This window comes from Podarcis gaigeae (assembly GCF_964106915.1).
Source record: "Podarcis gaigeae genome assembly, chromosome: 10".
In the NCBI taxonomy this organism is placed as follows: domain Eukaryota; kingdom Metazoa; phylum Chordata; class Lepidosauria; order Squamata; family Lacertidae; genus Podarcis; species Podarcis gaigeae.
The window spans coordinates 66,159,835-66,182,684 of NC_139686.1; the positions used below are offsets into that span (position 1 = coordinate 66,159,835).

Here is a 22,850-nt window from a genome sequence, read left to right on the forward strand (position 1 = left end):
GGAAGGTAAACGGCGTTTCCGTGTGCTGCTCTGGTGCCGGTTCGCCAGAGCAGCTTCATCACGCTGGCCATGTGACCCGGAAGTGTCTGCGGACAGCGCTGGCTCCCGGCCTCTAGAGTGAGATGAGCGCACAACCCTAGAGTCTGTCAAGACTGGCCCGTACGGGCAGGGGTACCTTTACCTTTTATGGTAAAAAATAGAGTTTTAAGGGGAAATGGAAGAAGTTATAAGATGCAAATGAAAAAGATTAACAATGGGACCCATGAAGGGGGGGGAGGAAAGTCTAAGGATTTTGTTTAAGATTATGATTGATATTTCAATGTAGATATTATCCGTAAAACTGAATAAAAAAAATTATGAAAAAGAAAAAAGAAAGTTGTGGACATAACCAGGAAGTAAGGTAGGAGTAGCTGCAGGACAGCAGAAACTAACCATACTACTGGAGGAAACATGCCTCAGGCACCTTGTTAAGAAGGATTAGAAAAACCATCTTAAAAAACAGGTCAATTGGCAGCTCTTAGGCATGGTGGCTAAACGAACCTCCATTCTCAGAAGCGATTGTAAAATCAGAATTACGGAATGGGAGCCTATGAACCAGGTTATATTAAATGATCAGGGAGAAAAAATAACATTATCAAACCTATAGGACTATAAGTTTATAAGTGGACGGGCAATCGATATTTAGAAAGCAAACTTGGTTTGAACCCCTCAGGAACTCCTTTGCGCTACAGGTGAACTGAAATGGTTGCGACTCAGCTGCCTTGAGCTGCGTTTTAATTCACACGTCAAGGTCACGCAGCAGAGTCAATATAACAGCTCTAGAATCCACTCTTCTTTTTTTGTGGCATGGCACAGAGCAGGTTATTTTTAACTCAAGAGGCTGGAACAAGCAAGTCTACAACACTTGAGGAGGGGCCATCAGTAGCCACCAATATCTGCTCATTGCTTTCACCATATTGCAAGTCGCTGACTTGATTGCGTTGGGGAACTTCAATAGCCTCCAGCAATTCCAGACTTAAGACCCACCTTCAACACAAGGTCCCTTTTAATCTGCCATGCATTGTCCTTCACTTTACTACATCTGTTTGTCGAGATCTGTCCTTCTACAGAGCTGAATTTATAGATGCTGCCAGTCGCAGAAGTTTGATGTCTAAACTCGGGTGCATGGAGCCTCCCTGTATTAACTTGGGGCTAAAACAATGGAGACGTGAAAGACCCAGAACCAGATCGCCTAATGTTTTTGACATGAAAGCTGCCCTAGAAGCCTTCCCGTTTGATCATACAGACTTTAAGAGGAGATTTATGTCAGCAAAATGGTGCAAGGAGGAGGGTTAAATCTACCACCTCCCAGTGCATATATGCTCTGATCCAATTCAAAAAACCTTTGTAGTTGCTTTTAAGTAATAATGAAAACTATGGAAAATCCAGCCAGGGATTTCCTAGGTCAGTGATGGCCAACAGGCAGATTGTGAGCTACTGGTAGATCATGGATTGGCTGTGGTAGATCGTGGGATCTACCCCTCCCACCGCCCAAGAAAAAAGCTCAACAACTTTGGTCAATCCAGTGGGTACATCACCACCAGTTATTTTATAGTGGGAGAAGATAGCAGACTCTTGGAAGTTGGGCAAGCCTGGCCTAGGTCTTTCTTATCTACTTCATTCCTCAGTGGGAAAAATGCGCTCTGCAGCCAATCAGGGTGATTTTTAATATACTCTTGTTATATTCCAGGGCTGCCCTGGTTCCCTGTGGCTTCGTCTACATTGGACATCATCATCATCATTATTATTATTATTATTATTATTATTATTATTATTATTATTATTATTTCCTGTGAAGCATCTCAAAGCAATTTCATAATACAACAGAAACGTATATAAAATAAAACAATTGCATCTTTAAGGTAAAGGTAAAGGGACCCCTGACCATTAGGTCCAGTCGTGGACGACTCTGGGGTTGCAGCGCTCATCTCGCTTTATTGGCCGAGGGAGCCGGCGTACAGCTTCCAGGTCATGTGGCCAGAATGACTAAGCCACTTCTGGCGAACCAGAGCAGTGAACGGAAATGTCGTTTACCTTCCCGCCAGAGTGGTACCTATTTATCTACTTGCACTTTGATGTGCTTTCGAACTGCTAGGTTGGCAGGAGCAGGGGCCGAGCAACGGGAGCTCACCCTGTCGCGGGGATTCGAACCGCAGACCTTCTGATCGGCAAGTCCTAGGCTCTGTGGTTTAACCCACAGCATCTTTAAAACCACTTAAAAGCAAATTTGAATCCACTCCAGATACTTGAATGGGATAAGAATCTCCACGGAGATGGCTTGTTGAAATAATAATAATAATAATAATAATAATAATAATAATAATAATAATTTTTATTTATACCCCGCCCTCCTCAGCCAAGGCCGGGCTCAGAAAGAGGAAAGTATTTTGACAGACACTGAAAGGACAGGGAAGAAGGCGCCTGCTTGATCTGTATGAGGAGACCGTTCCATAGGGTGGGTGCTGACACACTAATGGTCCGTCATGTGGAGCAGAACTCCAGGCAAGATGGCGCCTGAATGAAGCCCTCTCTTGCAGAGCAAAGTGTTTGGTTAGGGATATAAAGGAAGGAGACAAGCTTTCATTTATGCTGGTGCTGAGCTGAAGAGGGCTTTGTACATGAATCAATCCGTGCTGGGAAAGGGAACCCTGTCAGATCTTGGAGAGCTGTAGCAAGCAGGGTGGAATTGATTTAAGTCAAATCATTTTAAATCACTAGTCAGTAAGATTTTATTTAAATAATTTTTCCCTCCCAGAAAGACTCATTCTTGCTGGTAGCCTCTTAATATTTGCAACCAGATGAAGGTTTCGTTTTTGGAATAATACATTTTCAGGGTCGTTTTTACAGTTATATCAAAAATTACTGATTTGGTTATACTATTAGAAATACATAGACTGATAATAATGAAATGAAGGTGATGTTTAGTAAGTTAACTGTTGATATTTGGACAACTTTTCTGCTGTACTTTATTGGAAGGAGAAAAGTGATCATTTCCTTAATAACAATTTAATCAATTTATTTAACGAAAACAATAACATTATCGCATATGTATCCATGTTTGTTAACTGATGTGGTTAAACATTAAAAAAAAAAACTGAGTTTTAGCACCCATGAAAAACTTAAACAAATCCTTATTTCGTGATGGACTATAATATAACTTAAAATAGAAAACTATCTTTAGAAAGATTTTTCCTCCAAAATCATTTTATTTTAAAAATCCAATTTAAATTATAAAAAATATGATTTAAAGAAAAAAAATCTTATTAAATTTTTTAAAATATGCTTTTTAATTTTTAAAAAATCCATTGATTTTTATCCAGCCCTGGTAACGAGTCAGAGTAGGCAACACACAGCTAGGCCAACCAAAAGCTAGGCTTTTCCTCTCCCCCATCTTTCCATCATTCTTTCCCCCTCTTTTCATTCCTCCTCCAGAAGAGGATTACACGGCACCAATAGGATAAGCCACCTCAAATAAGGTCGTGACACAGTTGCTGTTGTCAAAATCTTGAAGGCTAAAGGCAACTAGGTTGGGCTCTGATCAACAGTATCCAAATTGATAGCCATTCATTCCCAATCTGTCGTCCTGCCTACACTGTCAGTAGCTGCCCGAATTAAAATGCCAACCCGCCCGTCTTAAAATACTGGGTTAGTTACAGGGTAGTTACATGGGTAGCAGGCCGTTTGTATAAGCTGAACACACAACACGCCAGCCCCTGGGATTAGATACCGGCAGGAGCATCTAAAACAAAAGCTGGTGCTGCAGAAGAAGCCAGAAGACCATCTTGGCTGCGGGACCTGCTCCCTGCCTTGCTGGGACTGACTCCAGCTAAAAAAAACTGAGGCTGCCGAACAGACTTTGGGGCTGGGGTGTTCTTTTGGGAGTTTTGTTGGGGGAGGTTGTTGCTGTTAATCGATACTAACTTTTTGTATTTTTATTTTTAGATCTAATTACGATTTATGTGGAAATGGTTCAATTTGGCTGTGCACTTTTCGATGTGTTTTATTTATTGTTTACGACTACAGTGGTACCTCGGGTTAAGTACTTAATTCGTTCCAGAGGTCCGTTCTTAACCTGAAACTGTTCTTAACCTGATGCACCACTTTAGATAATGGGGCCTCCTGCCGCCGCTGCGCTGCCAGAGCACAATTTCCGTTCTCATCCTGAAGCAAAGTTCTTAACCCGAGGTACTACGTCTAGGTTAGCAGAGTCTGTAACCTGAAGCGTATGTAACCTGAAGCGTATGTAACCCGAGGTACCACTGTACTTTTGTTATGTTTGTAATTAGGTACAGTGGTACCTTGGTTCCTGAACCTAATCAGTTCTGGAAGTCCGTTCTTAAACCAAAGCGTTCTTAAACCAAGGCGTGCTTTCCCATAGCAATGGGGGACTCAATTTCGAAATGGAACACACTCAACAGGGAGCGAAACAAGTTCTGCTTCCAAGGCAAAGTTCACAAACCAAAACACCTACTTCCGGGTTTGCAGCGCTCTTAGTCCAAGTTGTTCATAAACTAAGCTGTTCTTAAACCAAGGTACCAGTGTAGATATTTTTATGTAAGCAGTCCTGAGCATGGCTTTAACTCTTTGAAATGCAGCAAAGGACAAAATGATGATGATAATGAAAACAACGGATCAGATTTAACTCCACTTCCCAGTGGCCTGGTTCAGATATAACCCTGAAATTTACACCCTTCTCTGATTAGGATCTCAAATGCCTAATGAAATCATAGTTAAGCTCAGAGGATAGGTACACAGAGACATGAGTGACAGTAATTTCTCACCCTGCAGACAAGGATGCAGAAGAGGGAAGTAAATTGCCTTCACCATGGACCACTTTGGTCCAGAAGTATTACTGAACAATGTTTGAGTTTACATCCTGATTTGTGGCTAATTTTTAACTATGGGTTAAATGTGGTGGGGGGGATCTGCGGCCCTACAGATGTTGTTGAGCCACATATTTCCTTTCCCCTTATTACTGCTGGTTGCCGGGGCTGATTGGAGCTGGGAATCTAACAATAATGGGAAAAACCACAGGTTCCTCATCACTGAATTAGATGTTCAGATATCATCCGTCCAGAAAACAATCCATAGTTAAAGCATTAAGTGCGCATGGGACTAATAAGAAAAACCAAATAGAGCATAATTTTCACTTTACAAACACTAAAAATGTTTTTCAAAGTAAGAAAGCGACCACACACAGACACACATCATTAGCGCTAGACAAAAATTCCTCGATTACATCCTTTGCTCTCTTTCCAACCGAACTCCCCTTGAGCAAATCTTTACAGTGGTACCTTGGGTTAAGTATTTAATTCGTTCCGGAGGTCTGTTCTTAACCTGAAATTGTTCTTAACCTGAAGCATCACTTTAGCTAATGGGGCCTCCCGCTGCCGCTGCGCCGCCAAAGCACGGTTTCTGTTCTCATCCTGAAGCAAAGTTCTTTACCCGAGGTAATATTTCTGAGTTAGCGGAGTCTGTAACCTGAAGCGTATGTAACCCGAGGTACCACTGTATTTTGCTGGCTGGAAATAATGCATTTATTACGGGTTGCAAAATTTGCCTTGGCTGCAAGTAAGTTGAAAGCTAGGCACCAAGACAAGTATCATAAGGGGGAGTGTGAGACGTGGAGTGCTTAACTTATGCAGGTGTGATTTTTGCACTTTTGTATGCTTGCTTTGCTGTTCTTGTTATTCAGTTTTAAATCAGTTGTTTGCATCCTACAGATTGTGACCAATTGTGACAGCTTATAGCTTTTAGCAATAAAAATTCATTCATAAATTCATTCATTCATTCATTCAGCCAGGAGTGGCATCTTGGCCCCCCAGGGCCGTGGGTGCCATGCAGCGTGCATGGCCTGGCACAGAATTTTGTGGGTGCCCAGCCCCTCCATGTGGAATTTTGTGGGTGCTCAGGCACCCAGGGATTTGGCACGTACTGTATTTTTTGCTCTGTAAGACTCTCTTTTTCCCTCCTAAAAAGTAAGGGGAAATGTGTGTGTGTCTTACGGAGCGAATGCAGGCTGCGCAGCTATCCCTGAAGCCAGAACAGCAAGAGGGATTGCTGCATTCACTGCACAGCGATCCCTCTTGCTGTTCTGGCTTCTGGGATTCAGAATATATTTTTTTTCTTGTTTTCCTTCTCCAAAAACTAGGTGCATCTTATGGTCTGGAGCGAAAAATACAGTATGTCAATAGCACAGATACTTACAGGGTCTCTCAATTCATCGCTGTCTTTGCCTGTCGTACGAGGTATTTTCATAGGAATTTCATCTCCACATTCAGTGTCGGAAGCATTAGGAGACTCTGCTAAATCGAGGAACTCATCTCTCTTGTGACCTCTGAACCTTATTTTGTCTAACCTCTTTAGCATGTTCAGCACTGCTCCTTTCTGCTTTATCTTAACATGACGGTTGGAGTCCCTGCAGAACACAAAGGGGAGCGAGAGAGACAAGGAAAAGATTATTTTCGGGGGACACGAATGATAAACATTATAATTATACAGAGTGCTCTTATAATCACGCATTGACCGCTTGCGGCAGAAATAGTAATCCCGTTTCCGAAAGAAAGAAAAAACACTCTAGCTTACATTTCAAAATCCTTTTTAAAATAAAAAAGTGACTATTAATAGAGAAAGCATTTTGTGGAACAATCATTTCCACCAGACGGACAGTATGAGAGCACTGAGGAATAGAACATCACAAAGTTTTGTGTCATTTGCTCGCGGAGCAAAACCCTTACCAATTCTACGTTTCAGAGAGGCTGACAAAATAAATTGTTATTTAGGAAACAGAGCTCTGCAAATCAGCTGGGAAAATGCCGGGTTCAAATTTAAACAGTAATGAACTCAATACTGGGACTTTGAATACAGAGATGATGATTTCAACCTTACGGGCTACTTGGTAAAGTTTACTGGGATAATGTATATGGAGTTACTTGATCACTTGAACAAGCTATATATAAATACAAATCATTTTTAAACTGCATTCCCCCCCAAAAATGGCAGCAAGGAATCCAGAAAACTTAGGAAGCAATAACCCTGATACATATTGAATCCTAATACAGTCGTACCTTGGATCCTGAACGCCTTGCAAGTCAAACGTTTTGGCTCCTGAACGCCGCAAACCCGGAAGTGAGTGTTCCAGTGGCAAACATTCTTTGGAACACAAACGTCCAACACGGCTTCTGATTGGCTGCAGGAGCTTCCTGCAGCCAATCGGAAGCCGTGCCTTGGTTTCCAAACGTTTTGGAAGTCAAATGGACTTCCGGAATGGATTTTGTTCAACTTCTGAGGTACCACTGTATTACTAAGCTAGTATGACCTTGAGCGAAATGTTAACAATTAGCAATGCACTTGATCGGTAATATCCCCTTGAAACTAGTTAACGTGTTGGAAATACAGTGAGAAGCGGCCCCACCAGTAGCCATTGCAACCTCTTATATTAAAATTGTTAATTGCAACATCTTATATTAAAATTGTTAAGAAAGGAAAGTAACGCAAATCAGGAGTGGCTCTTCCACATTTACAGATCTGTGCAAATGTTTTTGCTGTGCCCACGTTGGGGAAGAATTCCCACACTCCCCAACTTACATAAACACACACATGCAAGCTCCTATTACCACAGCATTCCGATTACCACAGCCACGCCATACAGAGAAACTCTGCAACCCCTAACGGTGACTTCATCCTGTCTGCCAACTGTGTGAACAGATTCTTGGATGGGCAAGATTTGAGATTCGAAGAAACAATGCAGAAGTCAACAGATGGAAAAGTCTGCCTTGCAACATAACCACAGAGAAGCTCGCAAGCCGATTCCGTCAGGCTAAATTTGCGCTTCTCCTTCTGGAAGCGGAAACCACACCAAGATTACGACACTTTTGGTGTAAAGGAAATCTGTGCACGCTTTAGAGGTTTTCAACCTTTTTGCGTCCACAGGTCCCTTGAGCAACTACATTCTGGGGGGCTCAGGAGCCCAGTTACATCACCCCTTGCCTGCAGAGCTGGCAGCCTCTCGCGCTTTTTTGAACACACTCCCATGTGGAGTTTTCCTTCAGCCTCCTCTCCAATCCCCTCTCCTTGGGAGTCCTCTGGGCAGCCGCTGTCGCTGCCACTGCCCCTAGTTTTTGAGATGCACCCCACCCCAAATAGAAGTGCCTCCTCACACTGCCCCACAGGGACCTGGGACTTGTCTGTCCATGGGCAAGGGATGGCTGGCTGGGCTCCCTTGCCCGCTTACTCCAAGGTCGCCTCAGTTCCTGGAAACCAGCACCCCCTGGCCAACTCTTACGTAGCACCTCTTACGTAGGTCTGAGAGAGCAACGAAGGGTGTACCACCCAAGAGGTATTCACAAGAGTTTGCTAACTTAGCTGTTGCTGTTGTAAACGACCAAGGTCAAATTGAAGCTGTGTCTGAGTCAGAGACAAAGGCACAACAGAGAGTTGTTAACCAAGGTAATGCAGAAGCACTCATTCCTTGGAAGTCACACAACCAGAGAGGTACATTGGTAAAACCAGTGGCGGGTAGTTCCAAGGGTGGAACTGAAACAACAGGGGAATGTTATAAGTATAACAACTGTTTGTTTTCTTCTCTGGATGACGCTTTGCTCGCAGCACGCATTGATACTTTAGGGGGAGTATGTTATTCTAAAGCAGCAATGCTGCAGCAAGCAAAGGCTCTAGCAGCTCAGTCTGCTGCTTGTGGCTGGAAAGCCAAACAGGAAGTATGTGACTGTTGCCATGAAAACGAAGGGGCAGTCCATTCTCCTTATTGAGCACAGGATGTGAGCTCAGGATGTGTCATATGACCTGTACAGGATGTACATGGGTGGTTTTTGGAGTTTCTCTCTGCTTTGTTGAGGAGAGCAGACATCTTTACTGTATGACTGCTAAAGACAGGAATAAAAGAATGTAGTTACATTTCTGTCTGTGTCTGATTCCCCTCCCTGGGGATATGCAGGGAGCAGGGAGGAGGAGAAGCAGTTGGTGTGTTTTTCTCACAGCCTGAGGAAAATCGCCGGAACGGACCTCGTATGTTTTTCCTGCCGGGAGTCGCCGGAGGGAGGTCAAAGGAATTCAGCCGGTGCCTGAACAGATAGGCACATACCTCTGACCGGGCTAGAATTCCAACAGATTTAGACTATTAAATGAGGCATATTGATAAATGGGGCTGCATCTGCTACCAGTGTCGAAGCAATGATTCTTCAACATCAACTTCGTTGAACTGGTCGTGTTGTTCGGATGCCTGATGATCATCTTCCAAAGCAACTACTCTATTCCGAACTTAAAAATGGAAAGCATAATGCTGGTGGTCAACAAAAGGGGTTTAAAGACTCTCTCAAAGCGAATCTAAACAGATGTAGTATAAACACCGACAACTGGGAAACACTGGCCTGCAAGCGCTCTAATTGGAGAACAGCCTTTACCAAAGGTGTCATGGTCTTTGAAGATGCTCAAACTCAGAACGAGTGATCGCCAAAGAAGAACAAGCATCTGCTACTGACCGCCCCATAGCCTCAGCCTGGAAGCGTTTTCTCCCAGTGGAGTTGCCTACACTTATCAAATGAATGCTGAGGAGAGAAGCATCCTAGGAGTTATGCCATGGAGAAAGAAGCTTTGCTCTACGTATGGCACCCACATTTTAAGACCTTATGAGGAACGGTTGAAGGAGCAGGCTATGTTTAGCCTGGGAGAGGAAACTGAGAGGAGATATGAGAGCCATCTTCAAATATCTCAAGTGCTGACACATGGAAGAGGGAACAAGCTTGTTTTCTCCTGCTCTGGAGGATAGGACTCAAACCAAGGGCTTCAGGCTACAGGAAAGGAGATCCCGACTAAACATCAGGAAGCACTTTATGACGGTAAGAGCTGTTTGACAGTGGAACGGTCTCCCTCTGGAGGTTGTGGACTCTCCTTCGTTGGAGGTTTTTAAGCAGAGGTTGGATGGCCATCTGTCATGGATGCTTTAGCTGAGATTCCTGCAGTGCAGGCGGGTTGGATTAGATGACCCTTGGGATCCCTTCCAACGCTACAATTCTACGATTCTATGACCCTCACCCACAATGCCCCTTTTGGCACTTAAAATTGTTTGGATGCCACCCCACCCACAGGTCCATACCACAATCTTATCTGCTTCATGTATTGACAACCCACACCTTCGTAAAGTGTATCAAGGCAGCTTACAACATATGAAAGGTCAGGAAAAATGGTCCACAAATATCCACAAAATGCCATTAAGAACATCAGTAGGCACTGCTTGGTTAAAAAGAGAAAATCATGTTGTGAAGGCCTATCTAAGCAGTGCGGTTTTCAGAAGGGTGGTTCCTGCCGAAACTCTAGTGGCAGGGAGTTCCACAGGGCAGTGCTTGTCACACTAAAGCTTTCCTCCCCAGGGAAGGCCAACTGAACCTCAGGAGTGTGAGAGAGCTCTTTGGATCTGCCGGGAGACGCAAAGAGCATCCAATGACTATAATATCAACAGACTTCACAAATAAAGACACTACACACAGAGAGAGCTTTGAATATGCATCTCACCTCAAGCCATGGTTTTTGAAGACATTGAGCCAAGACTCACCAAGTGATGTGGCAGCGAGTAATGAGATTATCTATCTATACACACACATATGAATCAGCCCTGAACAAAGACGCAAGGTGACGTTCGCTGAGCTCTGAGAAGTGTGGTGCGTTACTAACGTCATCAGACATGAAATTAAGAAGCAAAACACCATAAGAAATGCAGGCAGGTACCTGCGCGTTTGGTTTATTCCTCAAATAAAAAACGGAAACACCTGAAGAACTGTCTCTCGTTATTTCTTTTTAATCAACTGTCACATTCATGCATCCAGGCTCCCATCATATTTACATGTCAGCTAGAAATCGTGACTTCCTGTGAACAAGTGAGTCACAATTGTCTCACACATATATGGATTCACGTCGGGAGGAAACAAACCACAATTCCTGGCTTGCTGTTATCTCCAAGTCAATGCTTGTAGTTTGTTCTCGCTCCCCAAAAACCACAATTTGTTCCGCCAGCGAGGAGGAGGCAAACCGCCCATGATGGTGGATGTGGGTTAACTGAGACTTATACCCATGACATGCGAACTAGGCTTCCAGAACGTTGGACAGCTGTTGTGTGGCAAGACCCTCAAGCTGACCCCCCATTAAGATAAATAAATTCACACGGACACGGATATTTTGTTTAAGGTTTTTGGGCAAAAATTTGGCCACAACTTTATTGATTACAGGAATGAGAGCGGTATTGGCTTAGGCATTGGCAAGACTATATCTGACTCCTGTCCCCTTCACAGGAAGTAATGGTAAACCACCCAAAGGGAAATTGCTTCGGGGCAACCCGCCTGCATCTCCTCTGGTGCTCCCAGAGGCCTGGCATGGCTCTAGCCCCTCAAGCGGACTTCGGACAGGCACCAGGCCCTGGATTCCTTTAATGGAATACCCTTGACAGTGGAGGGGCAGGGGATGGCCAACCTCCCCTCCCCAATTCACAATAAGCCAATGCCTAACCGCCCAACCTTACAAACTTGTGACGATTGCTAAGAGGTAGGCAAAAACCAAGTGGCCCATGCCAATTTGCCAAATGGAAAAATTCCTACCTGGCCCCTGACTCAAGCCGGGCAACCAACCAAAGTCCAAAGCAGGGCCAAAGCCTTGTGACATGTCGTGCTTCTGCTTCTATACTTTTCCCCACTATCACCCTTTGACATGATTGGGCAATAGCCCTGGCTAATTGTGGTGCCACCCCGGCGTGCGTGCGATAGTTCCACCCACGCCAGGGTGGGGGGGTACCAGGTTGAGAGCCTGCCCGCAACTAGGACCATCTATTAAGATGATCCCAGCTCCCGTTGCTCGGTCCCAGCTCCTGCCAACCTAGCAGTTCAAAAGCATGTCAAAGTGCAAATAGATAAATAGGTACCACTCCGGCGGGAAGGTAAACGGTGTTTCCGTGTGCTGCTCTGGTTCGCCAGAAGCGGCTTAGTCATGCTGGCCACATGACCCGGAAGCTGTACACCGGCTCCCTCGGCCAGTAAAGCAAAATGAGCGCAGCAACCCCAGAGTCGGTCACAACTGGACCTAACGGTCAGGGGTCCCTTTACCTTTATCTCTCACCCTCTGTGATAGCCCAGAAGAAAAGAAGTCTCATTTCCAGATAAACAGCTCCTTTTCCATTTCTTGCAGGCTTCTGCAGATCACAAGTCCCATCTCCTTTGAAACTGACACGGTTTGTGAGTAGCATGTGCACAGAGCCTCAGAAGCCCGCCCCACCTATTGCTTGGTGTGCCTACCTAAATGCTAAAGGCAAACTAGGGACACGGGTGGCGCTGTGGTCTAAAACCACTGAGCCTCTTGGACCTGCTGATTGGAAGGTCGGCAGTTCAAATCTGCGCAACGGGGTGAGCTCCCATTGTTTTGTCCCAGCTCCTGCAAACCTAGCAGTTTGAAAGCATGCCCGTGCAAGTAGATAAATAGGTACCTCCGTTGTGGGAAGGTAAACGGCGTTTCTGTGAGCTCCAGTTTCCGCCATGGTGTCCTGTCATGTCAGAAGTGGCTTAGTCATGCTGGCCACATGACCTCGAAAGCTGTCTGTGGACAAACGCCGGCTCCCTCAGCCTGAAAAGCAAGGTGAACACTGCACCCCATAGTCACCTTTGACTGGACTTAACTGTCCAGTCGCAGACGACTCTGGGGTTGGGCGCTCATCTCACTTTACAGGCCAAGGGAGCCGGCATTTGTCTGCAGACAGTTTTTCCAGGTCATGTGGCCAGCATGACTAAGCCAATCCTGGTGCAACGGAACACCGAAACCAGAGCAGCACACAGAAACGCTGTTTACCTTCCCGCTGGAGCGGTACCTATTTATCTACTTGCACTTTGACATGCTTTCAAACTGCTAGGTTGGCAGGAGCAGGGACTGAGCAACGGGAGCTCACCCTGTTCCAGGGATTCGAACAGCCAACCTTCTGTTCGGCAAGCCCAAGAGGCTTAGTGGTTTCAACAGAAGCCACAGAATTTAATTTGCTGATACGCATCCAGGAATTGACCCCCCCCCCCAAAATAGTTTGTTTGTTTTTTCAATAAAGTATATAAGATCATAGAAAACTAGGATAAAATTTATCCAAGGCCACTTTTCATAATGCATACATCAATCATAACCAGAATTAGGAATTAGCCAGGCGCATTTTGTGAGTGGCATGGGTCCAACTGCCACCACATGGAGATCTCTGGATGCCGGGCCGGCAACTGGGGAAAACAAATGTCACATAGAGAATGATCTGAAATATTTTCATTGGAGATTGAATTTGTTTTGATTCTGGATTGTTCTATTTGATGTTTCAATGTGTTGTGAACTTCTTTGAGATTCTTCTTTGAAATATATAGCAGTATAGAAACAAAATTATTATTATTATGGTAGTAGTATTTTTATTGCTAAATCCCATTGCAAAAAAATAATAATGCCTAGACATTCCATTGTGGTGATCATAACCTAGGTTTAAGGCGCCATTTGGCAACTAGACTATAGTATACCTGAGTTTCTATCACCGCTCATTAACAACAAAAACTGATTTAATAAACATATATCAGTACAGTCCCAAATTTAATTATTTTATGTAAGCTGCTCTGGAGATCCATCTGGGCCACGAGGCAAGGTAGAAATATTTAATGGAATAATACAGGAAACCCTCTTGTACAAAGGAGCCTTTATAGGGTCAAGGTTAGGAGTCCTGTAAAAGTGTTCCCTGATCTATTTTTAGGGTGCAAAGGGATCCCAACAATTAAGAGAAAGCCCTTCAGGGAAGCTGCAAGAGGATGTGACTCAACTCGATTTAGCACAGCAGGAGAGCAATAGCAACAGTGGCGTCTCAGTGCTTCTTTAAAAAAAAAAAAATCTCTCAAGTCTTCCCACAAACATCCTACACACAGTCTATTTTGGTCTTCAAAATCTAGAACTTTTCCCTATACAGATTATTAAGAGTCATCCTAGCTTATATAAAACATTCATAGGAAGCCATTCAGATATTTGAGAACACCATTCATCTCGTCTATAACACAGAGTTGTCCAATGTCCATGCAACTGAATCACTGGTTGTACTAGACAAGCAATCTTTTTCTTTTAAATGATATATCCTCTTATTATTACTGTACGTGTTGGAGTATTTGCTCCCTCTACTTCCCCTTTACCTTCTGAAATAGCTTTTTTTTAAAAAAAAAAAAAGGCGTTGACCTTTTAACATTAAAACTGTCCTACGGAACTCATGTGGTGACATGTGGTTTAAATAAAAAGAGTAAAGCCATCTTTGGCTCTTTTATCCTTTTAATAGCACCCAAGTGACAAGCCGGATAAGTGATGAAACTGAGCCATTTTCAGCCTCAAAAGGAGATGGGGCGGGGAGGAAAAGTTCAAATTTCCATATAGCATACCAGCAAAATAAATAAATAAATCAGTACTTCTACACTTAGGGACGCAGGTGGCGCTGTGGGTTAAACCACAGAGCCTAGGACTTGCCGATCAGAAGGTCGGCGGTTTGAATCCCCGCGACGGAGTGAGCTCCCGTTGCTCGGCCCCTGCTCCTGCCAACCTAGCAGTTCAAAAGCATGTCAAAGTGCAAGTAGATAAATAGGTACCTCTCCAGCGGGAAGGTAAACGGCGTTTCCGTGCGCTGCTCTGGTTCACCAGAAGCGGCTTAGTCATGCTGGCCACATGACCCGGAAGCTGTACGCCGGCTCCCTCGGCCAATAAAGCGAGATGAGCGCCGCAACCCCAGAGTCGGCCACGACTGGACCTAATGGTCAGGGGTCCCTTTACCTTTACTTCTACTCTTTGGGTATGGACTGCTAGGTTTTTATATACGAACGTTGCTGTTCTGATCCTAAAACGATTTTTGTTTCTGCCAGAAGCACAACACAACACAAATCTCTAACAGACACAACAATTGAGCTGAATTTTAGACTGAAAACCAGTACAGTGGTACCTTGGTTCTCAAACGGCTTAGCTGTCGAACAAATCGGCTCCCGAACGCCGCAAACCCGGAAGTGAGTGTTCCGGCTTATGAATGTTTTTCGGAAGCCAAACGTCCAAAGCGGCTTCCGCTTGAGTGCAGGAAGCTCCTGTAGCCAATCGGAAGCCGCGCCTTGGTTTTCAAACAGTTTCGGGAGTCAAATGGACTTTCGGAACGGATTAAGATCGAAAACCAAGGTATACGGTCCTCATAGGCTTCCATTCATTGTTACGAATACAAAAACGATACATGCCCTGTGTTTTGAAGCCCATAGGTCATATTCAGAAGAAATGCTGATGACAGAAGGAATTTTCCCTCCTCCAAGGTAAGGTCCTGGTGGTACAACCTGTAGAAGCCTAGGTTTGGTTGGCATTGCAGGATGAGAAGGGCACCAGAGCTAGTCAGCTCTTGGATTTCAGCAGCAGCTGCCAAAGCCATTGTCGGCTGAGCCATGCCAAGGCAAATCACTTGCATTTTGGTGACAGCAGCACGCTCTGTTGTGTTAACAGTGGGAAGCAGAGACTCACAGTGGAGTCTTCGAGTCACATGCCTGAGCACTGCTTTGCCACTGCTGTGAAGCACCGAGACATGCCAAAACTCTCAGACGTGTCAACCAAGAGATACACAGAGGCCGTGCGCGCACACAGGTAATGGGCAACACGATACTATCCTCACAACAATCAAGATTGGCTAAGAGACAAAGACAGGCCCAGCAGTGTTAGAAACTCACGATATACGGTATAAGCTAGGTGCCAAATAGCTCCTTTAACCAAGTTTGCAGTCACCAAAATGGAATGTCTAGTTGCCATTATGGGGCAAGACGGCGGTAAAGTCGTATTTTTCAAACGATGACCGTGATGGATTCTCAGTTAAACATCTGGCTAGTTCAGATGACAACACCGAGAGAACTTAAAGAAGAAAGGTCACTAGAACCATATATTGACCAATTCCAGCCTCTTTCTCCGAATGGTGACCGCTCCTGACTCAGGGTACACAGAAAAGGCATTTTGCTTCCACCAATTTAGTCTGATTGTGCAGATAAAACATAACTGATAGAATTCTACAGGATGGGGTATTAAGTGTGTGAAATCAGTCCAGATCCAATGATCCCCAGATGGTGGAGACGTCCTGGCAGCCGGGCATCTTCACTTGATTGCAAATGGCCGACAGTCAGGTGCAAAACGCGCCTGGCCCCTGGCTAGTTTTGAACACTGAGGCCGAGGGTCACATAGTGAGCTTTTCAATAGATGTACCGTATTAGCTTGAATATAAGCTGCACCCACAAATAAGCCACAACTTTAACATTCAGCAGCTTGGGGGAGGCTTGGGAGCCGCGGACAGGATGGGCGCCATTACTGGGGGTTCCTGGGCTGCTTCCGGGGGGGGGGGGACGCCACTTTGCCAGTGGCATAAGGTCTTGAATATAAGCCACACTTTAACTTTTCACGATCAGAATTGGGGAGGAAAGTGTGGCTTATATTTGGGCCAATACGGTACTCACGTTACGACCTTCCAATGTCAAGTTCCTTTCTCCCTTCCTAAGAGGACCTTAACATAAATCAGCGGCAAATGGTATGTGTGAGGGATGCTTTAGCTCAGGGGGAAAAAACCACACGGTGCTACCAAGAAGCAACAGGCAATGTTAGCGCCGTCACAAATTTGGTATACGAAACGAAACTGGCCAAAGACCCATGTCAGAACCGGCAATGCTTGATGCCCTCAGAATTTCAAGGAACAGAGCTCAGGCAGGCAGACTCCTGCAAGTGTAACTTAAGTCCAGGAGAAACCCTAAGATCAGCACATGCTCAATAACAGATGCTATAGGGCTGGCATCTCTGATCCTTGTGCTGACAACCTGTGGTCAAGGTAACAAAGAATGTGTGAGGATGCGACTCAGGACATGGACCAAGCACCTAGGAGCCAGAGCACCTAACCATGGTTAACTATTGTCAGAGCTGCCCGAGGTCCCAGCTCACAAAGGACCAACGCCGGTTCTTATATATACAAAAGTCTTTATTGAAATTCAGTTTCGATTTCAAAGCCGCGGCGCGCAGCTCTACGTCTTGAACTCTAGACTGCTGAAGCTCCGTCTGAATCTCCTCCCCCCAGACACCAGTTTAAGACTCTAGCCTTGCTCCACCTCTTCCTCTGCTCTTTCCTCCTCTGGGTCCGCCTGTCCACTGGGGTCTTCCCCTTTCTAGACTCTTCTGACGCTGAGTCCCCTGAGTCTTCCCCCTGCCTCCGGCGGGCTTTAGAACCTGGTTCCCAATCCGGATTTTCGGCTGTCCCGCGCACCTGTACATTTGAACTTGGCGCGCGCGCCCAGCCGGCAACCTTTCTCCTGACCGTTACACTGCTCCTGTCACTGCTTCCCCCTTCGGGGGGGCTAGCTGGACCTGACTTCCCCTCCGTTCCCTCACTCTCTGATAGAGGCGTGGTCAGCCCGGACTCATCTTCTCTCCCTACTGGAGGAGACGCTGGCCCTGATACATGGGACTCTTCCCCCCCACTACGCTCTGGTGGGGGAACTGGTCCTGATCTCCCGCTGCTGCTTCGGGAGTCCCCGCTGGCCCCTTGCTTCTGGTACGTCCCCCCTGGGACCCCCCTTGCCCTGGCCATCAGCGCCCCCCTCTGGGAATCTTCTGAATCGCTGGAGAAGCTCATGGAATCTCTCGGGCCACTGTCATACTCCCCTACGCTGCCCTCAGATTCTTCCCCTTCGCTCTCCGTTTCCTCTCTCCCCTGTGCCTCTGCTCCTGAGCCCCTGACAACTATGCTCAGAGATTACAGTCAAACCTTGGTTCCCGAACGTTTTGGATTGCATTCGACAACCGAGGTTGGACTGTACTCTCATGTTACTTTGAACTATCAACAAACATGATGTTCTTTCCTCCATGCAAGATTCTCCCCTAAGTTATTCCTGAATAGCAGGAGGTTGAACTAGACGGCCCTTGGGTTCCCTTCCAGCTTAATGAGTTATTTAAGGCTGAGCTTTCATGTATGAGGGATGCAGGTGGCGCTGTGGTCCAAACCACTGAGCCTCTTGGGCTTGCCGATCAGAAGGTCGGCGGTTCAAATCCCCGCGACGGGGTGAGCTCCCGTTGCTCGGTCCCAGCTCCTGCCAACCTAGCAGTTCAAAAGCACATCAAAGTGCAAGTATATAAATAGGTACCACTCCATCGGGAAAGTAAACGGCGTTTCCTTGCGCTGTTCTGGTTCGCCAGAAGCGGCTTATCGTGCTGGCCAGATGACCCAGAAGCTATCTATGGACAAATGCCAGCTCCTTTGGTCAGTAAGGCGAGATGAACGCCGCAACCCCCGAGTCATCCACGACTGGACCTAACAGTCAGGGGTACTTTTACCTTTTCATGTATGAATTGCTCGCTTTGATAACAAAGCGGCCAAATAAATGTACGCTGGTTTTGAGAAAATTCAGCTTTAAAAGGCAAGAGCCAGTCCACCACTCACAGTTTAAAGCTGGTGTCCAACCAAGTCACACTCAGAAGATTTAAGTTAGCCGTAACTTAAGCCAGCTGTTTTCAACAGACCTGCTCCGAGTATACCATCTTCAAATGCAATCTCTAGGTTACAACTCACCTGTAAGCAAATCCTACTGCAATCAGCAAGGCTTACTTGCAAGTAGACATGCAAAAGGTTTGCACATACCAACTTCTAATTAGGCCACTCTTTCCACAACCGACGACATTTAGACTTTCTTCCTGGCCGATGCGAGGGCAGACATGGAATTTGAGAAGCTTTGTCTTCTTAGCAGAAGTACCTCGCCACTTCCTTACCCACAAAACCCCACAGCTCGTTTTCTTAGTAAAGGAATATGTGTTTCACTTCTTCCGCCTTCTTAGAAGCACTAACGTTCTTGCAGGCCTTTCTCCGGACAAATTTTATGAGCAAACCGCATTAGGAAAACAGCCAGAAGGCTCTCAAGAGAGTTCGTGAGACAGAGAAATCTGAAGGTGTGGAGGCCTAGCTTATTTTCAAAACGTGCATCCACTTTGACAAGGGATTCCCACATCGTGTTTTATTTTACTTGCGTTCATCATATAGCAGCTGAATAGCAGCTTGGGGGGGGGGGGGTTTAGTGTGTACACTCAGCACCAATACAAACCCTCGCAGCTGCTTTTAAGCAAAGAAAAAGCTATCACGGTATCGTATTATAGATCTTACGCATAGTTTGGCTCCAAGACAAATCATGTAAAAGGAGAAGGCTGGATGCTAACTAAGTGCTTATAACCAGGGCTGCAAACACCCTGGACCTTTAAAACACATTCAAAGCACATCCCCCCGCCTGCAAAGAATTGTGGGACCTGTAGTTTAAGGGTGCTTAGACTTGTAGTTCTGTGACAGGTAAACTACAACTCCCATAATTCTCCTTTTTTGGGGAGGGTGCTTTGAATGTGCTTTAAAGGTCTGGTGTGTACGCAGCCTCAGTTTCAACAAAATGCTTTTTCCTCCCTTAACCAGTGCAAATACTGTGAATATTGGGCAAATACTCAGAGTAGAATCAGTGAAAGAAATTTCAGTTACTCAGGTTTGGTGATTTCAATGGGCCCACTATGACTATGATTATCCGCATTGAGATCACATTGTTATGTCAGGCTTCATAAAGGTTGCTGCTGAAAATATGCAAGATAAAGAAATATTACAGAGTGCATCGTTGACTCTGGGTGGGACTGGCATTCTGTCCTTCCTCATTCAGCCCAGAGTTGGCAAAACTTGAATTTTTTGCCTCCTTCCCACACACGTCGCTTGTCAAATATGCTCAGCAGATGGAAAATAAATGGAAGAGAAAGGCAAGTTACTAGAATACACCTGCCACCCAACTCTGCTGCACACAGAAAGTCTTAAAATAAACATATTAGGGTGTTGTTGTTTTTCTTCCTTGCAACCAACACGCCTGCAAAGTGCCACGAGGCAGATAAGTGCTCCATATGTTGTTGTTTAGTCGTGTCCGACTCTTCGTGACCCCATGGACCAGAGCACGTCAGGCACTCCTGTCTTCCACTGCCTCCCGCAGTTTGGTCAAACTCATGCTGGTAGCTTCGAGAACACTGTCCAACCATCTCGTCCTCTGTCGTCCCCTTCTCCTTCTGCCCTCAATCTTTCCCAACATCAGGGACTTTTCCAGGGAGTCTTCTCTTCTCAGGAGGTGGGCAAAGTATTGGAGCCTCAGCTTCAGGATCTGTCCTTCCAGTGAGCACACAGGGCTGATTTCCTTCAGAATGGAGAGGTTTGATCTTCTTGCAGTCCATGGGACTCTCAAGAGTCTCCTCCAGCACCATAATTCAAAAGCATCAATTCTTCGGTGATCAGCCTTCTTGATGGTCCAGCTCTCACTTCCATACATCACTACTGGGAAAACCATAGCTTCTACTATACGGACCTTTGTTGGCAAGGTGATGTCTCTACTTTTTAAGATGCTGTCCAGGTGCCCTATATACTTTGGATTAATTCATCCAGGCTGCTGTCTACTGCCCATCCTAGAAAGTTTGGCATCTGTTAGTATTTTCAGCAGCGTAAGTTAGAACTAGATTTAACGGGGGGAGCAGAGAAAGATTGGGGAAACTAAGAAGAGGCGAGAGGAAGTGGAATATAAAACGAACCAAGGAAGGCAAAGAAGGGAACCCCCTCAATGATTGTATTTTTGTTTTGTTTTTATTTGATTTTACAAATATAAATTTGCAACAAAACCAAGTACGTATCCATATGGAGAGATTTCTCTGAATCGCAAGACTTCTCCTCATCCCCTCCATGGGTCCTATTGCGAATGTTTTCAACTGCATATTATTTCATACAGTGGTACCTCGGGTTACATATGCTTCAGGTTACATACGCTTCAGGTTACAGATTCCGCCAACCCAGAAACAGCGCTTCAGGTTAAGAACTTTGCTTCAGGATGAGAACAGAAATCGTGCTCCGGTGGCGCGGCAGCAGCAGGAGGCCCCATTAGCTAAACTGATGCTTCAGGTTAAGAACAGTTTCAGGTTAAGTACCTGAACGAATTAAGTACTTAACCCGAGGTACCACTGCACTCTATATTTTATATCTGTCCATATTATCCATAGTATTTATTATATTACAAGTGACGTTAAAATACTGCTAATGTTTTCATCTGCTTACAGTGGTCTCCAAAATAAATTATATTTTTTCCCCCATTCTTTCTTTAAGTTTTTGTGTTCTTGGTCCCTGAGCTTTCCAGTCAGTTTTGCCATTTCGGCGCAGTCCAACAGCTTGGTTTGCCATTCCTATCTGGCAGGGACTGTAATTTTGAATGTAATAGAATATGTGATATATAACTCTCTCTTTTCCTATTTTTCATTACTTTCGGGTTTTACTTCTGTTGAAATGTATCAGAAAAGAAAGTTTAGCATCTACATGTGGGGAGGGGAAAATCACTGGTGCTTGTTAGTTTCAAGATGAGACAGCTACCCACTCTTGCCTGTAGGAAGGTAGACAAGCTGTGCTTGGAGCATGCAAATGAACCAGAATCAAGTTAGTGCCATTCTCCTCCTGCCTGGTCAAGGCTGACTTCTATCAGCTGGGCCCTTCGCCAGTTGAGGTAATCGATGTGTCCCCTCAGGGAAGGCAGGACGCCAGATGGATGCTAATCTGCAGTCATTTGGAACCTACTCAAAACTCGATGCCAATTCCCCAGCCAGTTATCAATCTATTTCCAACCTTCTCTTTTCTGGGGGAGATTTTCAAGCAGGTGGTCATTCCACAGCTCCAGGCACCAGTTCAGCCAATACTGTCCCTCTGGTGCCAGACATTCTGGCGTTCAACCAGATATCCATCCATTGATCCAACTGGTCCTTTAAGGTCATCCTACAATCTTTGCTAATAGGGACGTGGGTGGCGCTGTGGTCTAAACCGCTGAGCCTCCTGGGCTTGCCGATCGGAAGGTCAGCGGTTCAAATACCTGCGATGGGGCAGTTTGCGATTGGCGCAGGCGCCCCGGAAACAATAGCCGTCAGCCACATCAGACGTTCGGCTTCTGAAAAACGTTCAAAAACCGGAACACTTACTGCTAGGTTTACAGTGTTTGGGTTCCAGGTTGTCTGAGTACCAAGGCTTTTGAGAACCAAGGTACCACTGTACTAGATACAGTGGTACCTCGAGTTAAGTACTTAATCCATTCCGGAGGTATGTTCTTAACCTGAAACTGTTCTTAACCTGAAGCACCACTTTAGCTAATGGGGCCTCCTGCTGCCGCCACGCTGCCGGAGCATGATTTCTGTTCTCAATCTGAAGCAAAGTTCTTAACCTGAAGCACTATTTCTGGCTTAGCGGAGTCAGTAACCTGAAGCGTATGTAACCTGAAGCGTATGTAACCCGAGGTACCACTGTAGACTCAAATGATCCTACATACCAAGAGACAAACATATAGCACCAATAAATTCAATGCAGTCGTCCCTCCCCCTGCCACACACACCCCTCAAATCTCAAAAGAAGAGGTACACCACCGGCTAAGCTATAAAATAGTAAAACAGCAGTTATTTATTCCAGAGAGTGTAAAAAATTAATGGATTAAAAGCACAGGGTGCAAACCCACTATGAAAAGAGCGTTTAGAAAATGAAAAGAAAGAGGCTCTTATAACAATGGGATGGGACAATAAGAGGAACAAAACAATTTTGGCCAGACCGATCATGCAAAAGCAACTTTGCACGGGACAAAATTAAAGAAAGCAGGACACAAACTCTGGCAGATTCCATGATACACGACTGTGATCACTGGTTTATAGAAAGAAAAAAATGCCAGGGAAATCAAAGGGTCTCACTCCCAACTAAACCT

General features: G+C 45.3%; 1 protein-coding gene across 8 annotated transcripts in view; it reads right to left on the minus strand.

Annotated features, from left to right (window-relative positions):
• Positions 1-22,850, minus strand: part of GRAMD4 (GRAM domain containing 4) — a 114,611-nt gene that overhangs the window by 75,707 nt on the left and 16,054 nt on the right. For all 8 annotated transcript variants that reach the window (XM_083701516.1, XM_083701517.1, XM_083701511.1 and 5 more), the window contains exon 2: positions 6,247-6,457. In XM_083701516.1, coding sequence (XP_083557642.1) covers positions 6,247-6,457 — 211 coding nt within the window. The remainder of the gene's footprint in view (positions 1-6,246; positions 6,458-22,850) is intronic.